The following is an 18,126-nucleotide window of genomic DNA, read 5'->3' on the forward strand; positions in this document are numbered from 1 at the left end:
GTGCATGTGTGTGTGTTGGTGCGTTTGAATCTTTGACAGGCTGGATGGAGACACCAATGATAACACAGCTGGGTCTTATTCCTTTGGGCCTGGGAATGATTACATTGGAACTGAATGACTCCCTGTTTGTTATTTCTTTTCCTTTTTATTTTATATATGTGTTAAATTTCAGCTCTACTCCACTGACATCTAACCCATTGTGCTCTTTCTGTTAGTGCAGTGTGTGGGATGGAGAAATTAAGAGACGAATGGAGGTGGAGAGTGGACAGACGTCACTGACAGTCGATGTAGGAGTATTCAGACACTCACACACTTTCATTCAGCTCATCACAAATGCCCTGCTGTCTTTATCTGTATGGGAGCCCTGCTCGGAAGCAGTGGGCGCTTGACGCTATAGGAGGGTTGGATTCCACTCTTTGCTTTTGACGTGAGCTCCCCCTCTATTGTGCGTGTGCGTTTGCGAGTCGACGTGGTTACTTGAGGAGGCATGTTTGTATGTGTGGTTTTGCAGAGCAGAGAAGTGAAACCACTGCAGCCTGAGAGATGGTGCGATCCTCTCTCCCTGTCTAACCAGATCTTGAAATTCAAAGATTAAAAGAGACGTTGTTTCACATTGATGCAGGTGATAACCAATTCAAAGAAATATATATGTGTATATATATATATATATATATACACACACACACACACACACACACACATATATATATATATATATATATATGTGTGTGTGTGTAGCACTTTGTAGTTTGGCTTTTTTTGAAGCAAATTGTACTTACTTGATTTTTGTTGTTCTGGGTTTGTACCCTTTTGGTTGATGCCCTTATTATAAGTCGCTTTGGATAAAAGTGTCAGCTAAATAAAACATAATGTAATAGAGCTGTCTCTTTATTATGTAGCCAACAGCAGAGAGTGCACCAGTCCTGGATTAAAGTTTATTGATTATATGTTGACAGTGACATTTAGATGTTGCACATGAAGAACATAAAGCATGTGAGGAATGCACTGCTACCCAGGAGCCTAACCTGTTTAGACAATCAACTGTCACAGTGGCATTTCGCGACCCTGTGCCAGTTTTCGGCTCTGTTCTGCCAACATACCCCTACTTTGCAGCTGTGACGGTGCTGTGTCGGACATGTGCCGTAGGTGATTGATGTAAACAAAACCCTGACACAAGGACAGGCCTCAGTGGAGCCTGGGCTCTGCCTTTTGAGAGCAGCAGGAAGGACTCACAATGAAACTACCCAGGCTGCTTCCCCTCTGTGCATGCAGCTCTGAAAAAAGGCGGCACGCTGCCAGTTTCTCCTCCTCTCGCCCGAGGTGGGTTTTTTATAGAGAGTTCGGGAACACACAGAGCAAATAGTTTGATGGGTAGTTGACAGATTGATTGACGACTTTGTTTGTCAAGGTGTTGCAAAAGCTGTTCCGGTCTTACATTAACACATTAAAAAACACACCACCTTATTATGCGGCTGGTTTGTGTCCCAGTGCACAAACTGCTATTTTCTTTTTTACACACACTGCGCAACTTAAGGAAAGGCACTGATGCATACACTCCAGTCATTGTGCTTATGCACCTGAATGCTGTGTTTATTTTCCTCACTGCTGTACATGCAAGCTCTGTTTTGCACTTTGGTCCTGAGAGCAATTTCCTGAGGTTCTCTCCAAGCTTCCTGTCTGAGATGTTAGAGGTTATCTGCAAACCCTGCCCCTTTCAACCCACACAGTCCCGTGCAGCTGTTTCCTCTGATGATTATAGATCAGAAAAAAACATGCACACTTGCGCACATGTTCAGGGATTTCGGGAAGGCCGCAAAAAATGTGAAAGCTGCTGGAAGAAACGTGAGGTTTCTGCAAAGTCGCAGTTTCCTTTTTCATGAGGAGGATGCGTCTGCATCTCTGTTCTCTAACTTCTCTTTTTTACATTAGTGTACGTGCGCATGTGCGTTTGTGTGTGTGTGTGTCAGGGGTGTGGTCATGGTCTCAGTTCTAAGACAGAAAATTAGCTCCAAGTGTCAGTGTGTGTGTGTCTTTTGGAACATCTGCTCCTCGTTGGCTTTGTTTTCTCTCCTCTGCTGGGCCCACCCTTGAACTGGGTGCTGGACTCCCAAGCTCTTCTGCTGTTTGTCTATGAAAAAGAAGAGGAAGAAACAGATGGAGTAAGGGAGCGGGACAATTTTAAAGCAGCCATTTCCAGTAAATTGTTTCTATTTCATTGTCAGGAGATCAGCATGGGTTGATTTTTGCAAGCTCAAGTCCTCTGTTCCCACTATTTTCCTCCTCTTCCCTCTTTGTTCTCATTTTCTCTTCTCTCTTTCTCTTCCCCTCAGTGTTTCTCCTGTGGCCTTGCTTGCTCCATCCACCTCCCTCTACGCAGCAGATGTTGGGTCTGTGTCCAGATGTTTTGTGTTTATCGCTCTCCAGTCGCATCTTTAACAAACTCTTATACTGTAAACATTTACAGAGGCGTCTCCTCTCCTCTGCTGCCACGAAGGCAGGCATGAGAGAAGAGAAACTGACATTATAGATAAAGGCCATGAGAGAAGAGCGAGACTGAGTGTATGAAAGGGAGAAATCCAATGCCACCCACATGTCTGCATGCTAGTTGCCGATAGCGACAGCTGTCCTTATATTCTTCTCCCATGTGCACAAGGCACTGGTGCAAATGTACACACATTTAAATAAACTCAGGTATGCACACACTTCAGAGTTTCTGGATTAGTTTGAATACACCGTCCCTACAGACAGTGTTGACCTAACAACAAAGAGAACATTCTGTCTACCAGACTCCGATACGGAAAGGAAGTCTCAGATCTGCTTTTACCCTCACTCCACACTGTAAAACCTGACAAGTTAGGTCAACTCAATCCGTTTGCTGAAACCGATTGCCTTGAACCATTTAAGTTGATTAACTCAAACAATTTAAGGTTTACCAATGATTTGATTTAAGCAAAAGTAACTCAAATAGTTATTGATGAGGCAACTTGGGTAAATAAAGTTAATATTGCCAATCCCTATAACTTACCTGAACTTAATTCAATTCAGTATTTGATACTCATATGCAGTATTTACCCAAAATTATTTACAATGTGTTGACAGAATGTTAGCGAATTAAGTAAAACTAACTTAAATTAACCTCCTTTTTACAAATGTTACCACTTAAGTTAAATTTACTTAGTTGTCTTCCATTTAAGACAATTATTACATTGTAGTTGTGATAACTTAAAACTTTATTATGGCTACTCAGTTCATTTGATGAAACTGATTGCCTTAAACCGTTCAGCTCTATTAACTCAAAAAGAAAACACCCACATGACTCAGCTTCAGCAATTTATTTTTTGTTCACATCTCAGTGCAACCAGCTGCTGAAATTCGAAGATTTTTCACATATGCAACCTTAAAGGCTAAAGCAGACTTAGCACTTTCTTATGCACTAACTATCAACTGTATAACATAAAGCAGGGCATATTTCAAGTTAACAGTTTAAAGGTATAGTTCACCCAAAGTGTCAGTGGCTGACAAAAGAAAACATTTGGATACCCTTGGTTTCTGTGCCAATATTGTTTTACAATAAAGCTGTTGAATTAAATGTTGTATACATTTACATTCATATGCTGGACATAACAATGAAAATCAGGCTCATACAAAAAGCATATAAATAAAAATTAAACATATTGCCATGTGGTAAAGAAGAGAAATGAGAACACCACAGAAGCGAACCAAGAATAGCACCTATTTTAACACACAAATCAGAGGTGCCGTAGTTTACTGTATATACATGTCATTAGCTACCAGTATTTGGCATGCAAGCAAAAAACGATGCTGACATTCAACAGTAAAAGCTACTGACAACCTACTCCAGCTCATTTCTCAAGGACTGTAACTTAGGCTTGAGCTGCTTTCTCCCATCATCAAGATTTAACAGGACAACCTGGATGAACTCAAAGAAGCCACTCAGCTTCTCAGGATAGCTCAAATGTAGAGCATAGATCAGTCCAAACAAAATGACGAGTGAATCAGTCCAAGATCTGTGAGACATTACAACCTGATCTTCAAGGACGATCGACACATGGTGAGTTTCAAAGGGAACTCCTGCAGGCACCTCCGCTTCATCCACCACTGCCACCAGAGCCACTGCTCCCTCCTGGGTTGCCTCCAACTCATCCTGAAAAAGGAATACATTTACATTGTGGTTGGGTGTACTTTTACAAACCATAACATGATTGCTGTGAAAAAGGTTAATTCATTAGTTCTTCTATGTGGTGCACCAATACCTTCCATGAGTGCAAGATTTTTTAGGTGGATCATTACCTTTGAGTTGTTCATATAGTGAGGGCAGAGTTCTGGATTGGGTATACATTTGTCGCTTATATTTTGCTCAAAATAGCTGATTAAGTCATTAGTTACAGATACATTTTCAAGACGTAACCACTTTGACATTTGTGAATTAGAGAAGCACAAAAATACACCATCCACAGAGATGAGAAGGGATGAGTAAGGAGCCAAATCTTATTTTATAAATTTGTATCCCAAACTTGGGAGCAGATAATCTGTTAAATTAGTCTGTACTTGATGACATCAGATTTTTAAGCAAATTTTTAACGATTTCTGTTACCTGGACCCTTCCTCCTGCATACACTGGCTGGCATAATATATTTCATGACTTAACAAAGAAAAAGAAAAATTGGGAAATAGATATTATAATATTGTTAAGTTAAAATTCACTCATTATCTACTCACCACTATGCTGATGGCAGGGTGGGTGAAGAGTTGAGTCCAACAAAAACCTTGAGTTTTAGGGGTAAACAGCGTTGCAGCCAAATCCAATACAATTGAAGTAACTCAAACAGAACAAAAACTGAAAATGCCTCCATAATGCTCCTGTGGGGTCATCCAAGTGTTCGGAAGCCCGGACATTTCAATTGAAGTCGAGACGGTGTCACTTATACCTTGGTTTGTAGCCTAAATGTTTGCTTCCGGAAGTAGCGATGCTAAAGCGCACCCTGCGTGTACCCTTTGGCTGTTAGTTTGTGTGCGTGCAAACATGAACACGGTTCCAGAAGACGATATCGTGGAGATTTAGAATAACAACATGGATTAAATGACGCCATTTCAAATCAAATTTGAATGTACAGGCTTATGGACACTTGGATGACACCACACGCACAGTATGGAGGTATGTTAAGGTTTTTTGCAGTTTTTTTTTTTTTTACATTTGAAGGATTGATCACTATTTACTTCAATTGTGTTGGATTTAGCTGCAACGCTGTTTGCCCCTGAAACTCCTAGTGTTTTCTGGACTCCAACACTTCACCCATCACTCCATCGGCATAGTGGTGAGTAGATAATGAGGTTTTGGTGAAAAAGCTGTGGAGATGGAAAAGAATGCAAACATACCTTGCAAGTTTTGAAGACCTCTGATGAATCCTCCTTTAAGTAGAGTGGTAGGCCGGCCAGGGCTGCCGTTCGAGCTGCAGTGATGTTGTTCTTGTCCTGTTGAACCAACATACACAGGTTATGCATAGATGGATGTTGGGGCATCCTGTTCACATTTAACATTATGTAATACACAAAAAATATTTTACCTGATCATTATATGCCATTATAACCTCTTCCATCTTCTTGGCAACACTTCCAGCCTTCTTCTTTCTGTAGAGCTTTAGCAGCAGTGGTGTGTACTTGTCAAGGGCAGCATAGAAGGAATGTGGCAGATTTTGATTGGTGATCCTGTGGAATTCAGTGTAGAGCTGCATGGGAAACAACAGCATAGGACAGACAAATAGACATTATATTAAACAATTCAAGCAAATTTTTCCAGGTCAAGTAGTGTTTTGTCAATGAATTGTTTACTCACTTGGGGTTCAGAAAAGAGTGCAGGCCATCTGTCTTTTAGTTCAGCAATGGGAGGACCTGAATTCACAATTTCTTCGCGCCTTAGTGCAAAGGTACGCTGCATGAGTTGGTGGATAAGAACCGCGTCTCTTTCAATTGATGTCCTCTTGAACTGCTCCACCATCTCAAGCCTCATGGTCTCCAATGTGTCCTTAGTTTCTCCCAGTGGATAATTAGGAAGGAAGTTGACTTCCCCTCTTTTGGGTCTTTTGATGTTTGCCCTGGATGCTGCACCCTCTGGATTGGTCCTGCTGCGCTTTCCTGCATTCACGGCCACATCCTTTATGCCAGCCTTGCTCAGTTTTGTCCTGTAGTTGCCCATTTTGAAGCGCAAACTGTTCTTCCAACCCTCGTACCCCGTTTTGGAACCCTTTTCTGTCAGACAGGGGTGTTTGCTCACCAGAGCCTCAGCAGCTTTGACTATCTCTTTGGTACTAGGATATGCTTTATGTTTATATATTTCAGCAGCCATTACATCTAATATGTTGTGTTTTTGATCCCTGATCAACCTGATAGTTTTTTCCTCCTGAACATATGCAAGGTTGCCCTCTCTTAGAGCATACTCCACCTCATATGAGAATGTTGGAACAACAAATATCTCTGGCCATCGACAAAGACGCTCTGGTGAATCTGTGTTATCAGACAGGAACACTGTGTCATCTGTGCTGGTTGAACTAAGATCTAAATCAACAAATCTAACTATCTTAATGGTGGCCTTGGACGGAAGGTCCTCTACGTTAACTAAATTACAGAGAGCATTGTCAAACTCTGGGTCTTGGAACTGAAGGCGAAAGTCATAGGCCAAGTTCAACTTGTTTTTCACCTCCAATATAAGGGCATTTACAGTCTCAGGACGAGAGGGCAAAATAAGCCTTTCAGCGTTGACATCATCTAGGATGACCCTTACTTTGAGGACAGCATTCGGATCCATTTACTCTGTATTAGGAAGACCTGCAACACAAAACACAAATAGTTAATTCAGGTGAAGGCTCCTTGTTTTTTACTAGCTGAATAGAGCAACCACAATGATCTGTAAATTGGCTGCACACTTTTCTGCTGCTCTTCCATTTAACTTTGTATACACAAACAGTTGTTAAACAGGCATGGTAAAGGGGAAATTGTGGAATACTGGCCATGATACAGTCTGTAATGTCTCAATAACTGTATTTGTAGGGCAGTAGAAAAATCACACAATTTACATTTCCACATGGTTTGCTCTCCTTAAAACAACTGACTTTAGAAAGTAGAACTCAAAGTCTCGGCAGAAACTTTGAGTTTGGTTTGAGTCTTCACACACCTGCCACTTTTCCACAATGACCGTTAACAGGGTGGGGCCTGAAAGCACCATGCCAAGCTAACATGTTTCCACCACCATTCTCTCTTTCATTCTGTGCTTTTAAAATAGTTGAACAGTTATTACCTTAACGTTACCGAACCCGAACTATAACTGGAGCTTGACCGAACACTTTCACAAACTAATGTTAATCCAACACCGGCCAATTTAAACTACACGACGTTGGACCGTTAACTTTTGAATGTTTTTCAGAAGCGGGATTGGGCGCGCTTCAAGCTAGCGCCATTTAACCGAACTCCTTAGCAAGTTTCAGCGGTCAGACATTTTTCTTGTATATTTCAAAAACCAAAGCATGAAAAGCAGCAATAAAAGACAACGTTACCTTGCGTGGAAGACGTATCGTCGCGGGGTTCTCGGTCAGTAGGGAAGTTTGTCCAGCAAAAAACTCTTCGCGCCGATCTTTTTCATCACTCCGGTCCGAGTGCAAACTTGGTGCTGACCGGTTTGAGCTGGTCCCGCCCTACGCCTCCCTCGGTACCGTGTGCGACAGCAGGTGAACGGCAGGTTACCGGTTGTGAGCAGACTTACGTGACGTTGGCGCATAAAGTTGAATGAGTCTGTAAACGCTGAAATAGCTTTTCTAAATATATGACACAGTTTACTCCCGGGCCTCGCTGTCTATGTTACTGGTGTGGATTGGCCGGAGAGCCGCTTCACCTCAGCGCCGTGTCTTCCGGTTAAAGCAATCAATTCTTCCTGTGCCCGTTTCAGAGTAAAAGCACCCTCGCGTTTCTGTTGACTGAATCGATTAATTTACATTAACAAGGTTTTATTGTTGCAGGAGCGGAAGATGCACGGAGTAATAACGTGGAGTCTTGACGTTTACTTGCGTATAGAGCCCTGCTTTTATTCGAGGAAATACTAGGAACCAGGCAGCCGTGACACGCAGGAAATATGGTCCGGACTATAAAATATGACAATGATTTGGGCTGGAAAATCGTTTGGAAATCATGAACAGAAGTTCAGCCCACAGTGATGTAGTTGCCCCATCCTTCAACACTCAAAAATATTAAAAGATTTATAAGACAAGGAACAATAAAACAATATATTCTCATAGAAGCTGAATATATGAAACAATTGTCATTTATACTTTCAAATGTACATATGCTACACAATGAATCATGTATCATATTAGTTGGCAATTCATTTTCTGTCAATCAAGTTGCAAAAATACCTGCTTGTACGTAATGTAACAAACAACCATACTAAGGTTCCACTTTGGAGGATTATTAAAGATGATCTGGATGCATACTTATGCACAATATGATGATTTATAAACAAGAACAAAAATACAATTTAAAATCCTAAGATATAGGAAAATAGCAGCACATGGGAATTGCATTTTTTTTAATAGTATAAAATCAACTTAAAGAAGACTAGTCAATGAAACAAATTGAATTATGTCACCAGTACTCAAAATGATCTAAAAATGTAATCGCACTCAAAGTAACTAAGTTATTACTTCAATTATTTACTTTTGAGTTATGTTAAATTATTGATAAACAGTGGCCTCAACTTTTTTTGTAAATTAAGTTACTGTAACTTACTTCATTTATTAAGATGTACTGTTAGGTTTTACAGTGCAGAAATCACTCAGCTTTGAAGAGCATTGACCACAGAGCTGCATATTTGTCCTCCCCCTTTTAAACCAAGAGGCCCATCTGCAGCTAATCTCTCCGCTCTGACTCTTACCTACCTGACCTCTCTATTCATTTATAACTGTGTCGTCCATAGAAAAGATCCCTTTATTGATTTGTATTTTACATTTGACTGAGACATATTCATTCCGTTCCTGCTGTTCTCTCGCACGCAGCCACGAAGGGAAGCATTGGCTATTAATATTGAGCAACTCAGCAGTGACATACCAATAACAAGACCATAAATAATTTTGATGCTGCAGTTCACCTGGGTTGTTCTGGCTTGGCAGTTTGTCAGAACAGGCGGAGAGGCAAGAGTAGAGACATGCACACAAACACACATGTATACACATCTTTATACAAATTAGATTTGTCATTTATTTACCTCAACATCCCTTTTAAACAATATATACATGTATCTGTTCATCATGACTTAACTGTGTTATTTTTAACACTTGAACTTTTCTGTCAAACACCCAAAGTAAGTGACAGTATCTCATTTTGATTTTCATTAACGATATTGTTTGTTTTTGGTCCTCTGGACCTCAGACTGTTGGAATGCCAGGAACTCTCATGGTTCCCAGTGGATGAATCTTAACAGTTTTGCTGATCTCCCAACCTTTTTGCAGGAGAATCCAGCAGGTCAATTTGGCATCATCAGGTGCCAGTTGTCATTGTGAGCATGTTCACCTGTTTAGCTCAAAGCACAGCTGTGTCTGTAAGTGCAGCCTCAGCACTTCTGCCATGGCTGTAGATTCCTAAGGCTGCATTATGTTCTACAAGAAGTAGTTATCTGATCAAAATCGAAACAAAAGTCTCTACACAACCACATTAGTAGGCAGCCATCATAGAGAGAGGGTAGAGGCAGGTGGTTCACGTGAAAAGAGGGCCCTTGGTTACCTCCACACAGTCGCCCATCATGGTGTGAAGTGAGTGTAAAAGATGGATCATTAGATGTTTGGAAAGTTACCCCCCCCCCCCCAAAAAAAAAACACTTGTGAAAGGACAGACAGATAGACAGAGCAACAGCAGCTGAAAGTCTGGTGAGTGACAGTGCTGAACCTCAGGCTGTTGAACTTGACCGCAGGCCCAGACTGTGGCCCAGAGGTGTGATATGGCACCCTGCTGACAGTAAGGGGGGTGGGGGGTTGTTCTCCTCTCCTCTCTTCTCCTCTCCTCGTCTGGCTCTTGCTTGCCATGGGAATGGATATGATCTGCAATCACTCCCCGGTCAAATGACTCTGCATTAGACACAGGTCTTTATCAGCTCTAGCTTCTATCTGCAGTGAAGGAAACATGACACCTTGGTGAACAAGCTAATCATTTCTTTACAATGTGTGAATGCATTTTTTTCCTTCATCTCTCTTGCTACATTGACAAGAATGTGAGGTGCCTCAGTTTATGGCATATTTGTGACATTGAATATGACTCAAGGGGGGGGGGGGGCAAAACAATAAGGAAACCCCTCTATTGGAAATGAGAGAGGAGTTAATCCTCTAATTCAGCTGGTTTACCTTTGTTTAAAAAACCTGCATATATCTGCTAATTTGACTGTAACAGGTATAACCCCTGTCTTGTGCAACCTCTTCTACCTTACATCAGGCTGATTTGATGGACTCCTGTAGATCAGAACTATTCTACATCCACTGCCCTCCCCTGGCTGAGACTTTAACCTCTTACTGTATCTTACCTCTTTCCCTCCCTGTAGTTTCTCCTCTTGTTGTTGCTCTCTGCTCTCCACCCCCTGCATCACTTATCGAGGTGATGACATCCATCTCGTGTCAAGGCGGGCGGAACGCTCTGTGTGATGTCCAGGTGCTTAATCCTTCACTTATATCCTGTTAGCCCCTGTTAGCCCCTCTGACACGTCAGGCTGGGGACATGGAGCCAGGGGGGGTGAGGCCATCAGACAGACAGCTGCTGCTCTGGGGTGACAATCCAGTCTCCCCCAGCCCTCCCGCCTCACCCCGCTACACACATGTACACACACTTCACTGTACCAATGAAGATCAGGATCTTTCCCCCCTTCAACTCTCATTATTGAATTTGTCATCATGTTCCCTTGTATTTCCTCTAAACACATTCACAGCACATACAGAATAAATACATACACAGAAAATAAAACATGTATGTACTGGACTGTACTTTTCCTTCCATTAATCTTTATTTTCCGAGTTTAACTTCACACACTGACACAGCCAGGACAGTAGCAGCACATTCAGCCTGTATTAACCCACAATAAAACTGTTCATGACTCACAGACAATGGGAATGTTTTCCTCTCAATTCCAGTCATCGTACTTGGCTCTTTTCACCTGAATTTATAGAGGAGTTCTGGTCTTTCTGCTGAGTGACTGGAAACAGTAAGTGATGCTGGAGGAAAGTCCTCCTCACACTTTAACAGTACTGCTTGCGACATCCTTATATTTTCCTGTGTATGACATGAGAAAGTGGTTCGGCCTAAATGCTGGTTTGAAGAAATGCACCCGGCATGGTGAAATGTGTCTTTGTTTTTGATAAAGCATCAGTGCTACTAAACAGGGCTGTGTGTCTGCATGTAAAGAAAAAGATGCAAACACAGACACATCACTGTTATCCAGTGCTGTTTATTGCCTAAGGAATTTACATGCCTGCTAACCAATGCTCTTCTCTACCACTCTTATAAAAGCAAGGCATGAGTGCAAGTATGTATGTATGTATGTATGTGTGTGTGTGTGTTTGTGCGTGTGTGCATGCCCTTGGGTATATCAGTAATTAAATAAAAAGGCTGATTTCATGAGAATTGTTTACAGTTCAAATCTCATCCCATAAATTGTCCATTTATAGCTTATTGCTTTAAATGGCTGCAGGGTGGAGTGAAATAAAGGGATGAAATCTAGATTTTAGACAGAGAGGAGTAAAGACAGGTTTACAGGAGGAGAGGGGTGGACAAAATTACCTGAAACCAGATTAGTTCAGATTTAGTAAACTCAACAGTAAAAAGTTATCATGTTCAGGTATAATATACCCAATGCCTGGGTTTAAGCAAGTCTGGTGTTTTTCAGATCAGGGGAAGATGAGCAGCAGGGATAGTGGAGTGAAGGGATGGGAAATCCCTCAGGGAGGTTCATCTGTCCACAAATGTAATGAAAAGACACTCATCCATGTATGCACCTAATGTAGTGTATTGATGAACAGCTAACAGCCTCTCTCTCTCTTTCTCTCTCTCTCCCTCTCCCTCTCCCTCTCTCTCAAATCAATCATGTTTGCAGTGAGGTTACAGGCTTTGTTGAGGTCTCTCTGCCTGGAGGCTAACCAAAGCCTTTCAACTCTGTGGCTTGCGGACCACCCTACCCCACACTGGTATTCAGTCTATACCCCTGTATCCCCGGCTCTGTAGCAGAGGTCAGGGGTCTGGAGCTGGCAGGTGATTGGATGTTATTATGGTAAGAGAATACTGGGCTGCTAAGTGCTGCAAAAACACCAACTGCCCACAGGCCTTTAGCCTGTGTGTGTGTGTGCGTGTGTCTGTGTGCACGTTTGCATGTGTGTACATGTGTTTGTGCACGTTTGCTTGTGTGTCTGTGTGTATATGCAGAGGTCAAGAAAGGACAAGGACCAGATTTTTGTCTTGAACTAGACCTTCTGAACACACACACACACACCTGGATATTATTACAATCCATGTGTCTGTCTAAACAGACACGTGTGTGTCTGTGTATGTGAGGGAGTAAGCTCACTCATGTATGCTCACTCTTTTGTCTCACCTCTTCTCCACATGTAAAAGTGCCAGTTTGAGAGTTATGACTTGGTTTTGGGGTTAGAATTGGGTTTAATGTCCCAGTTATGATGATTAAGGTTTGTCAGCTATAGGTAATGCATTGTGTCACAAAGATAGGTGCATGTGGAAGGGTGTGTGCATTTCCGTGTGGACGAGTGTGCAGTATTTTAAAATATCTTCAGATCATATCTGTTCATAAAATAAGTTAGAGCCTTCAGCAGACAGACAGCAACAGCTGGACACACACACACACACACACACACACACACACACACTCAGACAGTTTAGGTGTTGAGTTAAGTCAGGATCATGCAGACAGACTCTCCTGTAATGTTTTTGATGGGGCCCCCACACAGAGCAGCATGGCTGGAGGAGCAGTGAAACAGAGGAGAGAGCGAGGTGATAGAAGAGAAGAGATGTAAATCAAACAAAGCAGAGAGTCCTGCTTTCTTTCTGCCTGGGCAACATTTTCTGGCGCACATCCCTCCAAAGTGTTACTACACAGTGTTAGTACGATGTTTTGTGATTGCTAAGTTTACCGGGAGGTTACTTAGTCTTCACAGTGTGGATGCTGAATGTTAAGCTGGTGCGAGTTGGTTACTAAATGGTTGTTAAGATTTTACTTAGTAGTGTATGGTTTGAAGTAGAGTTTTCAGTTTGGTGCTATAGGTTTACGTTTATTTTCTATTGTAATAGAGAGTGCAGTATAATAGAGTAAGAATAATAATGATAATGTTTATTCTTATAATGAAACACTGATTTCTCATAAAGGAGGAAAGATATGAAAAGGCTAATATGAAGTAACAGAGTTTTAGGCCTTGACTTCATAACTGCGAATAATTAAAGATAATAGTCTCTGTCTATACAATCTTAATGTTAAAAATATTTTCGTCCAGACAAGAACACAAAAACGATGACAAACATGCACGCCAGACCTGTAGGTGGTGATAAACTACTTCATCGATCTGTCAAATACCAGAGAAGAACGAGTAGCGTTGGACGAGACAGACAACTTTGAATGTCATCCTAATTGGTATGAGCAGGGAATACAACTTCGTAAAGATATAGGTGGGAGGCGGAGCTCACAGAAAAGTATGTGCGATGATAATATGCATTGTAAGTGCACACAATCAATAGAAGAGTACATACGCTACATCTGAGCATGTGTCAGTGTGTACATGTAGGTGGCAGCTCATGGATGACATGTGAAATTTGTGTAAAGTTTGTACGTGGGCTTGAAGATATGACTCACAATGTGGTAGACAGATGAATGGGATACACACAAGCACACACTTACACACACGCATATACAAAATCTGTGTTTTCAGATGAAGGTTGTGGACGGAGAGGATTCACTAGTAATTATGGGTCTATTCTCATCACTCTTCATCTGAAAGCTAAAGTGCTCTCTTGGCGCTACCCTCTCCACTTTAGTTAGATTGAAAAGATGCTCAAGTAGACATAGTTTGCAGCAACGTACAGCTGAACCAATTACATGGACATGCACATATATACGAGCATGCAAGTACACACAGCACACATGCAAACACACACCAACACCAAAGCTGTTGTATAATATTTTTTATGAGCACGCAATGCTCTCTTGGCAGAGCCTCGGCTCTCCAAAGTTCAAGCACCCAATAGTTGATATCCTGTGTTAGTGCCAGACTGGATCACTGCTCTCTATCTCACACACACACACACACACACACACACACACACACACACACACACACAGCCCCCACAGCTTTGATTGTTCAGTGCCCTTGCCAAATGTTTCACTGCAATGGGGAACTGACCGCAGCCATTTCTCATGTAAGCGCGCTCTCTCTCGCTCCTTCTCCACGTCTCAGCCTCAAATCTCACGTGCAATAAATAATCGCAAAGTGAAGCCCAGTAATTAGCTGGCATAGGTGTGAGAGGGCTATCGAGATGAGGATACGCTCACAGAAATGAGGTGATAGAGAGGGAAGGAGGTGGAGAACGGAGGGGTAGACGGAGGGGAGCGAAAGATTAAAGTGGTTGAAGGAGTCGTGCAGAAACAGCAGCCGTCGCAGCAGCCAAGCAAACCCAATGACCCCTCTCATTCTAGCAGTGCTTCCCTCCTCTCTGATCTCCTTCTCTTATGGCAGCAAAGAACCATCTCCATCCCAGACCGGTGCGTCCCAGCCTCTCTGAGCCTCACCTAACATACCGGCTGATGGTTCTGTTCAGCGGAGCAGCATGAGCCGGCCCGCCTGACCGCTCACCAGGCCCTGCAGGAGGTCCAGTGTGGACCCTCTGCTGCTCTTATGAAAGCCCTGGAAAACTTTTATAGCTCCAAAATATTTAAACCTCCCCCCCCCCCCCCCCCCCCCCCCCCCCCCCCCCCCCCCCCCCCCCCCACCTCTTTTTTTCTTCTATGTGAATCAGTCACATTTTTTCTGCATGTGCCCCAGCTGCTCCAACTTTATTGTAGCACTGTCTTATTCTTATATCTCCCTGTGTTTCTTTCCCTTTTTTTTTGCTTTCTCTTTCTCTAGCTTCACCCCTCACACCCACTCCACCACAGACTCCCCCGCATGCTGCCTCCCTGTCTCGTTGGCCTGCTGTAACAGAATCAGGGGCTTAGAGAGCAGTCAGCGCCGAGATCCTCTGCAATGTAAAGCAGATGTGTAACACACACACACACACATAGAAGACACACACACGTGGAAGAGCAGAGCAGCCTGGAGCATTTTGGGCCAGAGGGTGGAGAGAGAAGTAAGCAGAAACAGCACTGTTGCTAGGATACGGCCAAAATAAAACAGAGAGCTGGGAGAGCTGCAGTTCTCGAGTGAAACAGGCGGTTTGTTTCACACACACGACCAACTGTCAAGACTGGAAAACAATGTTTTGAGAGAGTCCTGGGAAAGTGGAAAGACTGAATCTGTACACTTGTAGAAACCTGGTCCCCTCATATTTCTCAAACTCCTGTTTCACAACAATGTTTATTGACAATCAAATCAATAGATGCAAGTGGTTTCCTTTGGTGATGTGTTGATTGTGTTTCAGATGAGTGCACATGGGCTTGTGCGTCTGGCCGTGAGAAATCTCTCCCACATCACCTCTCTACTTTAGCACACTTACATGCTGTGTCTGTGTGTGTGTGTGTGTGTGTGTGTGTGTTTTTGGGAGAGTTGAGGAGTTCAGGCTTGCTGATACTTGCAGCTGTGTGTGTTGTGTTCAAAAGAGGAAATCTCTAACTGATGGAGCTGTTTTCCACAGTACTTATCATAGTCAAAGTTCTACTGTCTCCTGATGTGTGTGTGTGTGTGTGTGTGTGTGTGTGTGTGTGTGTGTGTGTTTGTTGTTTGGTTAGCGTAGCAAGTATCTGATTCACCACCATACCCTGAAACATACCTGCCCTTGCTGTCCGATTAGAAACGTGTAGAATGTGACTTGGAGGTAAAAAGAGAGAGATAAAAAAGCCAATTTTGCCTTTGCTTTTAAAATAGTATTAAACATTCATATACTCTATGTAGGATTCAAAAGTTTATCAGATTCTCCTCCACATCCTCTGAGTCACTGGTTATGTGAGCAAATATACAAAATGTAATTGTGTCCTGCAGCTGCACAATTTACAGCTGACACTAAATCACTGTGGAAATGTTTCATTTCATGCAGATGTTTTCATCATGTCTGATGATAATCTCTGAAATGTTTAGAAGGATCTTTACACGAGTGTTAATGTACCTGCAGAAAACCCTCTGCACCTCAACGGTTGCAACTGACTGGTTCTCTCAAGGTTTTCAGGCCACACAGTTTTGCTCTCTCACAGACACATTCACAGACGCACAGCGAGAGGGGATGGAAAAGAAACAGAAAGAGCAGTCAGTGCTGAAGAGAATGCTTTCATCTTTCCCACAGGCAGGCTGAGAGTTGTCTTATCTCTGAGGCTTGGCCCTGCTATCTAGAGTAAACCACAGTGTCTGCAGAAAGAGCTAAAATTGATGGTGCAGTCCAAAATCTCCCAGTTAAACATTAGTCCCAGGAATCCCCCTTGGCTTCGTGTATGTATGTGTGGTGTTCTTGCTGTTGTATCCCAGTGGGGACTTTACAGTCAATGCACACTAACCCACAGGGACAAAAAAGGTTTTTGAGGGTCCAGACTTGATTTGAGGGTTCAGGTTAGTGAAAGCATTAGTTCAGGGTTGGTGTTAGGCATTCAGTTGTTATGGTTAAGGTTGAGATTAAGGGAAAGCATTAGGTCAATGAGTGTCCCCACGGGGATAGTGGAATAAGACAGTGTGTGTGGTGTGAGTGCTTACAGCCATCAGGAGATTTCCAAGAAGATAGCACCTGTTCTGGGGAACAGGGAAATAAACATTCCGGCAGACCGTCTGTCTGACCAGGGTTAGGACGCAGATAATACAAAGAGAACAGTAAAATGTGCACACATTTAACAGCCATGAAGGTAACACAGCTGAAGCCAAAGAGGCCAAAATACCAAAGAGACAGAAAGATAGAGAGAGGCGGATGACAAAACACAGAATGCATGGGATGGACAGGTTGTTAGACATCCACCATCACTGTCTTTCTCTTTCCCGAAAATACACACACACACACACACACAGGTTTGCACTGCTCATTGGCATTTGCATTAACTTCCATTCATTGTCAGCCTAATCAAAACCTTATCCTTAATCATAATCAATTCATCGTTAACCAGGAGCTCAGAAAAAATGTTTTAACTCATTAGGACCAGGCTTTGCTCCCCATGAGGTCTACTGCTCCTGTTTATGCTGGAATAGGTCTTAAAGAGGTTATGACGAGGCGCAAGCATGCACAAACACACACACACACACAAACACATGCACAAAGTCCAAAGGTGCACATACACACGTCTACGCCCATACACAAACACATGCACCTAACATGGTGAGTGCTGTGAGTAACTGTAGATTGCGGAGCTGTCAAACTGGCTGCTGGAAGGAGGCAATTAGACAAGGGGATGTCTTGCTAATGGGCTGCCTGACCCCGGACACACACACACACACATGAAGAAACTGAATTCTCCATTACTCGCATGAACCTTGCCCCAAACAAAAATCAGAGTGCTGTCAACTGTAAGGCTGCCTTCAGGCTCATAGGACAACACACACTTAGACCAGGATGATATGCATGATATGCAAAGGCATGCACTTCACTAAGCCCTGACAGACAGGTATGTATACGGTTCCACTGGAAAACCACTGGAGTACTGTTCTGTTTCACAGCATCTCCCAACTAAAAATATAAACCGTGTGTGTGTGTGTGCATGTGTGTGAACAAGTGGGTGTGTTCCTGCATGTGCACACGTTCGAGGCAGACAGAGGATTCATTGTGATCTGGTCGTGTCCCTTAAGGCTCTGGAATCTGGCACATTGTCTTTGTCGGAAACTCAAACCATTTACAACTCTCGACTTGTTTTGATCCCTTCAGAAAATTCCATTTCCTGCGGTGGTTTGGGGAGTGACTGTAGAG

At 42.8% G+C, this 18,126-nt stretch overlaps 1 protein-coding gene across 1 annotated transcript; it reads right to left on the reverse strand.

Moving 5' to 3' along the window:
- Nucleotides 1–3,317: 3,317 nt before the first annotated feature.
- Nucleotides 3,318–8,128, reverse strand: LOC138407229 (uncharacterized). The gene is made up of 5 exons (XM_069522322.1): nucleotides 7,569–8,128; nucleotides 5,855–6,843; nucleotides 5,586–5,747; nucleotides 5,398–5,493; nucleotides 3,318–4,165 (listed from the first exon to the last, which is right to left on the reverse strand). The coding sequence occupies exons 2-5, from the start codon at nucleotides 6,821–6,823 to the stop codon at nucleotides 3,854–3,856; spliced, it is 1,539 nt and encodes a 512-aa protein (XP_069378423.1). The 5' UTR covers nucleotides 6,824–6,843; nucleotides 7,569–8,128; the 3' UTR covers nucleotides 3,318–3,853.
- Between the last annotated feature and the right edge of the window lie 9,998 nt (nucleotides 8,129–18,126).

The sequence above is a fragment of the Paralichthys olivaceus genome, chromosome 3 (assembly GCF_024713975.1).
Source record: "Paralichthys olivaceus isolate ysfri-2021 chromosome 3, ASM2471397v2, whole genome shotgun sequence".
NCBI classification, from domain to species: domain Eukaryota; kingdom Metazoa; phylum Chordata; class Actinopteri; order Pleuronectiformes; family Paralichthyidae; genus Paralichthys; species Paralichthys olivaceus.